A 6,670-nucleotide genomic window follows, 5' to 3' on the forward strand; every position below is an offset into this window, starting at 1 on the left:
GTGGAAATTCCCCCCCAGCCACGGGAACTCCTTTTAATCGCAATTTCCCCCCCCCCCCGCTTCCTCCAACACCTTGACCAAACGTCTTTCTTCCGACAACTCCTCGCACTCGATAAAATCGATTCAGAAATAATCGAGGGCTTTGGAGGACGAGGCGCTTCCCCCACTCGCTCCTTCCTGGCCTGGGGGGGGAGACCCGGCCCACCTCGTCCAGCCTCTTGGGTTCGACTTTTAGAGGGAAAACCCCCCCATTTTTAGATTTTTTTATTCATTTTTTGCCTTTAATATAAGCTCCCTGCAGGCTTTACCCCTCCCGGGAGGGATCTGTGCTCCCGGGGGGGCGAGGGGAGCTGGGAAGGGGTGGGAGATGCTCCTGACTGGGCTGTCCCTGCCTCCCGTTAGCTCTGGGACACCCGCGGGCTCCGGGCAACCACCCCGATGGGTTCAGGCTCTGCTCGGTGCCTTTTCTCGGGTGACGCTTTCCCCCCGTGGGCGTGGGGAGCGGGCAGGGCCGTGCCAGGGCAGAGCCGTGCCAGGGCAGGGCCGTGCCAGGGCAGGGCCGTGCCAGGGCAGCGCGCCCGGCTCCCTGCTCCGCGTCTGCTCCGCGGCCTTTCCCAGCGGTTCCCTTTGTTGTCCTCTTCTTTTTTTTTTTTTTCCCCTCCTCCTCGTACTTGGCAGCTTTTCCTCGCAGTCAAAATTTGATTTTTTATTTTTTTTTTTGTCCCTAATGCAATAGTCTGGCCAAACAATAACAGCGGCGGGGAGAAAAGGCCTGGAAGTGAAACGAAGGCTGAGCTTTTTAAACCCGGGAGTGTAAATATTCTTAGCTGGTTTAGGCTCTGTGATTGTTGTGCCTTTCAATACAAGAGTGTGGAGAGAAAAAAAAACCCTAAAATAAGGAGAAATCGTGATGAGGCTTTGCTGAACCGAGGTCCAACAAAGCCAACTTCCAGGCGAGGTTTAGAGAAGGGTTTAAGCGCTCTGAACTCCACGCGGGGTGGGGAAATAAACCTAAACTCGTGCTCTTCAACAGAGGAGTGGGTGCCCCTCGCCCTGCCCAGCTGGCACGGCCCGGGGAGGGGGGTCTCTGTCCGTCGAGAAAAGCTGCGTTCAGTTCGAAACTTCTTTAAAAAAATCCTGTTCCGGTGGAAGGTCACAGTGGTCCTTTGAGTATGAAACCGAGAGACCCCCTTCCCCCTTCCCCATCACGTGATTCATTAAATAATTAATGCAGAGGTTGCAGAATAGATATGTATTCGTCAGGAAAATCGCAGACATGGTCTCCTTGTGTCTGACGTGAAATTCAACTGTCCTTTAAAAAACAAGCCTATAGCTGAGGGGGGAAAAAAAAAGGAGAGAAAGAGCGAGAGGGAGAGAGAGAAAGAGGGGGAGAGGAGGAGAGAGGGAGAGGAGCCCGCAATAAAACAATTCTCAGGAACCACGAAGCCACGCCGAGGGCTGGATTATTGTAAGTAGCAGGGGCTTCCCAATTCCTAGCGTGTCTATATGTCCATGTAAATTTATTGTTTGTTATTAATGTTATTGTCGTAAAATGTGACAAATAGCCGTCTTCATTTCCTCCCATTTCTCTTCACATGGTGGTATGTGTGTTTATACCCATCGAGGCATTTCATTGATATTTTTAGGAATATTCCTCTCCCTCTCCCTCTCTCTCTCTCCTCACAACCTTTTTTTTTTTTTCCCCTCTCTCTTCCCCCTTTCTTGATTTATTACAATAAACATGTCAGCAGCAGTGCGGCTGCCATTGTGTGTGTGTTTGTGAGAGAGTTGTGTTGTTTATAGCGCTGTCCAAGATAAATCATTTCTCGAGTGAAAATGATGTGCGAGCGATGATATTTTAGAGCGAGGATCTCTCTCTGCCCCGCTCCCTGGAGTTGATTATTTCAGACGATTTACAGTAATAGATCAGCAGCTAATATGAAAGCTCTGTAGCTGGGGGTCTTAAATTACAGCATCTGTGATTACCAATTAAGGAGAGATTTGTATAAATTTGGGAAACCGGGAACGCCTCATTGGCATATAAACCTAGTAAAAGAGCACGACCTTAAGACAAAAATTACAGCTCGGAGTCCTGCGCTGGAGCATCCCTTTATCAACGAGAACTCATTTTCTCCCCACTTCCCTCTCCCCAGCCCCCGGGGCGCTCCTCGCTGGAGGGCACAGGTTGCTTTAGCAAAGCGAATTTCTGGAGGTGCTTCGTTTTAAACCAGATTTCGGACTTTAAACGGAAAAAAAAAAGAATTATTAGTGGAATGGAGGTTGCAGCGGGAGGGATTGGGGGTAACTCTGGCTCAGAGAGTCAGGGAGCTGCTCCCGGGCAGGACGCGCCGTTTGCCCGTCAGAGCCAGAACAATGGGGAGCTGCGGGAACTGGGGCGCTGCCGAGTGACCCCAACACGGGCGGGTTGTCCCAGGAACCGCCGGCAACAACAGAAAGGGGAACAAACTCCTTGCGGGTGGTTCGTTGAGCTTTTCCAGCAGGAGGATGACTTTGAGTGGCTTTTTGGCGCCCGGTTCCCGATGAGAGCGGGATGGGGGTGGATGGAGAGGTAGAGGATGATGTTCGTGAGGAAAGTTGGAGAAGGTGCTCTAAGGGACATCTTTCTGTGTAGGACCCCGGGCCTTTATTCACCTCGTGAAAAACAGAGCTCCGAGAAGAAATAGCACTGAAAAAAAAAGGCTTAAACAGTAACAAAACCTGGCCGGCAGCTGTTACCTTCTGTAAAACATCGCTGAGCTGGAGCAGGGAAATCTCTGTCAAGCCACTGAGGTGGGGTAGGGAGGCTGAAGCTTTAGGGGCGAGCTCTGTGTCCCAGACGGGGGGCACCGCTACCTGCTCTGCTGTCAGCGCGGGGAGCGCATCCTCCGCGCGAAACGGGAGCTCGGGGGGCAGCCGCTGCCCTCCCCTCCCGCCTCCGAACTGGACCAAATTGGTCCTGAGCGGGAGTGTTGAAAGGGAAGGAGGAAGTGGGAGATGGCGTTTTTAAATATTTTACGAGCCCCAAACATGCGAGGAGTCAATAAAACTGACAACAGGAGCAAAGATTAAATGTTCGCACCGGATTCTCGGGTGAGAATTCACCGCTTTTCCCCCCTTGCCTTCCCTTTCCTCCCCTCTGCTCGCCAGCCAAGTCTCACCCCGCCCGAGCGGGGATATTTAACTCTGTCTGCTAGTGTAAACCTTTATGTAGCAAAATTAGAAGAACTCAGCGACTTTCATTAAATATTAAGGGATATCCAGGGACGGTGACTGAGCCAGAAACACGGCATCATTCTCTGTCAAGCCCCGTATTAATTTAAGTTGTCGACTTCGAATGGACGCAGACCCCCTTCCCTCTCCCTCCCCCCTCTTTATTTTTTTTCTGTTGTATTCGATTCTATTTTGTTTCGGTTTTTTAAAGTATTTATTTTTTCCCCTCTCTGTTTGGGATGTTGAGCGTGAGAAACCGGCCCTTGGCGGGGGGGCGGCTGCGGGCTCGGTGCGGGGGATCCACCCCGCAGCCCCCGCCCCGGGCGGCGGCCCCCTTTAAATCAATACCGGGGCTTTATTTATCCCCGCTCCAGACGCCTTTGTGCGAGTGTCGTCCTTTAATAATCAGATGTCAGGAGGGGATGGGGTGGCCCAGGGCTGCCGGGTCGCTCTGGCCGAGCCTTCGTGCTGGGGACGCTGCCCCGAGCCCGGACCCGGGGGGAGGCTCCGGCCCCCAAACATGACCCTGGAGACGAGTCTCAGACCCCCGTTATGAGACTCAGAGGCAGAATAGAAGCTCAGCTCCCGGAAAACAGCTCAGCACATCCATGAGGAGAGCCCGAGCCGGGAGGGTACCCCAGAACAGGGATGGGAGCCCAAAACCCGGGAGAAGAGTCTCCAGCCTTGGAGGGGACCCCAGATCCATGACAGGACCCCAGACCCATGACAGGACCCAGATTTGGGAGGGGACTCCACACTCGGGATAAGATCAGACCGGGGAGGGGGATCCCAACCCCGGGCTGGGCTCCCTGTCCTGCTTCGTGCCTGCCCGGGGCTGAGGGAGGGGACGGGGGCAGAGAGAGGGGCTTGGGTGGTGCAAAACACCCCTGCAGGCAGGACCTGCTCCGGGAGAGCCCCGCGACCCCCCGAGCGCCTCCTCACTCCCTCAGCTCCTCGGGGCTCTTCTCCCCACCTCCCGTCAGCTCCAGCCTTCCCAAAAACCCCGAGTTTCTACCCTCTGGGGTCAACGGGGACCCGCGGGAAAGGACTTACTTTGGCTCAGAGCTGGGAAGAGAAGCCCGGAGCAGAAGCTCCTGCCCCGCGCATCTCCCGCGCATCTCCCGCGCAACCCCGCAGCGCCTCTCCCAGCTCGGCAGCTCCGGCACCTTCCCAGACCCGCCACAAACCACGAGCTGAGAGTTCCTTACCATTTCAAGCTGTCTTTCTTTATTAACTCGTGGAAAACGGGTTTTTCTAGAACCGGCCACTGTGCCTCATGGCCACGAACGGCAGGAATAAGGCTGGAGAGGCGGGAGGGGATCATTGGCCATTTCGGGTGGCTCGAGGGAGAGGGGTCTCATTGATTCCTGGGCAAGAAGCCTTTCTCCTTGCCCGTCGTCTCGTCAGAAGGTCCCGGTCCATCAGCGCTGCGAATCCGTGTTTATCACAGCGCATCCCCCAAGAACTCTCCCTCCCTTCCCCTCTCGGCCAGACGCGCCCCATTCCTCTACCCAGAGAGGAAGCGATTAACGCTGTAAATATGAGTCAACGGCACCTTAATTCATAATTTATTGCGGGCGGTAGGAGAGAGTTATTTAAGATCAAAGCGCCGCGGAGGGCGAGAGCTGCAGGGCGTGGAGAGCAGGGAGAGGAGCAGGGAAGGGGGATAACGGGAAAACTTGTGGCTTGGGCGCGGAGAGGAGCGGAGCAGGGCGGGCCGGACGCGGCAGAAGCTGTTTCTCACCCTTTTTTTTTTTAACGTGTTTTTTTTTTCCCCTGGAAAAAGGGGTCTGAGGCGGTGTTCGCCCTGCCCGACCCCCAGCATCGCCCTCGGGCTCCAGCGAGGCGGTTCGGGGCAGAACAGCCCCGCTGTCAGCCCCGTCCCGCCCGCTGCAGGCCGGGGAGCCGCCGGGGAGGGCCCGGAGCCAACGCCGACGATGCTGCCGCTTCATTTTCATGTTTAAAAAGGGAGGCGAACACAACTCCCGGGCAGTGAAGACAAAAGGGAAGGGCTCGGTGGCTTTTCGGTTAAAAAGGCAGAAGTTTGGAAACAGGGACGGTTTGCTTTGAAGTGTTTTCTCTCTCTCTCTTTTTTTCTTTTTTTTTTTTTGCGGGGAGGAGGAGAGGAGGGAGACACGAAAGAAATAAAAGGCAACTACCACGTTTCAACACTTCCCCGCGCGTAACCATCCCAAGTTGAAAAGGAGGGCTATAAATCAGAGGCGATGGTGGAGATTTGACTCCTCTTTTTTTTTTTTTTTTTTTTTTTTTTTTTTTTTTTAGCGTAGATATGAGGGGAGGGGTTAAGGAGAAATCCCCACTCGTTGCTCTTTCGTCTCCTTTTGATGTCCGACTCAATGCGAAAATATATCGGCGCTGCTTTATTGGCAGTCCTATCGAGAGGTCAGGGGAGAAGCCTGAAAACCTTCGGGTCACATTCTCCCCGAGCGTGTCCCGCTGAAATCAGTAGGGAACGGGAATCCTCGACCTCCGGGATGGGGGGAGAGGCACCGACCGTGTCCCCCCCGGCCCAGAGCCCTTCTCCTGGGAGCGGAGCCTGCGAGCCCCTCACCTGCCTCCGGGCGCGGGGCTGCGGCCTCCGCCTCCGGTCAGCTCGGGGTGAGGGTTTTTTTATGGATGGGGAGGGTTTTTCCCCCCCTTCCCTGCAGGTTTTGGGGAGCCGAGGCCGCGCCCCCGCCCCCAGCTCGGTGTTTGCTCTGCCCGCGCTGAGCTCAGCTCAGCTCCGGCTAAAAATAACCTCCGGGATCTGCTTTGGCGCTACCGGTGCCTCTCCCTCTCTGTGCTTCCAACGCGAGAATCCAAAATATTCCCCGGAAAAGGGGCGAGATTTAACGGCAGGGCTCTTTCCCGGGGCTACTGGGAAGGGTGGGGGGGGTGAAAGAAAGTAAAGAAACCCGGTGGGCTTTGCATAACTTTTATTGCCCCCCTTTCTCTCCCTTTCTTCCCTTCTTTCTTTCTTTCCTTCGTTTTTTCGCCTTTCCCCGGACGAGACATATGGAATCAATTTTGAATCCTGACATTGAAGGCTGGCCAATTCCTACTGGCTCTAAAAACCAGAATCCATTTGGTTCCCTTCTCTCCAGCACCCCTTGTCACTCAGTATTACAACCCTCTTGCAACATTTTTAAGTCTTTATAAAGAGAAACAGCTTTCCAGATAGATACCGAGGATTCGGCACTGGGGGAGGTTTTTCGGGGGCTTTTTCTTTTTTTTCTTTTTCTTTTTTTTTTTTTTTAAAGGAGAAGGAGCGCGCACCCCCCTCCCGACACCCCCATCTCAGCCCCCTCGGCTCGGGCTCCTCATCCTTGCCGTGCTTTAAAAGCTCTTTTGGAAGACTTTCTGGTTTTCTCCACGTCGAGTCGGTTCCGTTTGAATCGAACGAGTCAAAAAAAAAAAAAAAAAAAAAAAAAAAAAAAAAAAAAAAAAAAAAAAAAAAAAA

General features: G+C 53.9%; 1 protein-coding gene across 1 annotated transcript in view; it reads left to right on the forward strand.

Annotated features, from left to right (window-relative positions):
* The window catches only part of HOXB4 (homeobox B4), a 9,340-nt gene extending 6,367 nt beyond the window's left edge, over window positions 1-2,973 (forward strand). Inside the window, exon 4 of the mRNA XM_017837091.1 lies at window positions 2,869-2,973. Coding sequence (XP_017692580.1) covers window positions 2,869-2,973 — 105 coding nt within the window. The remainder of the gene's footprint in view (window positions 1-2,868) is intronic.
* Window positions 2,974-6,670: the final 3,697 nt, after the last annotated feature.

The sequence above is a fragment of the Lepidothrix coronata genome, unplaced genomic scaffold (genome assembly GCF_001604755.1).
Source record: "Lepidothrix coronata isolate B3197 unplaced genomic scaffold, Lepidothrix_coronata-1.0 Scaffold291, whole genome shotgun sequence".
In the NCBI taxonomy this organism is placed as follows: Eukaryota; Metazoa; Chordata; class Aves; order Passeriformes; family Pipridae; genus Lepidothrix; species Lepidothrix coronata.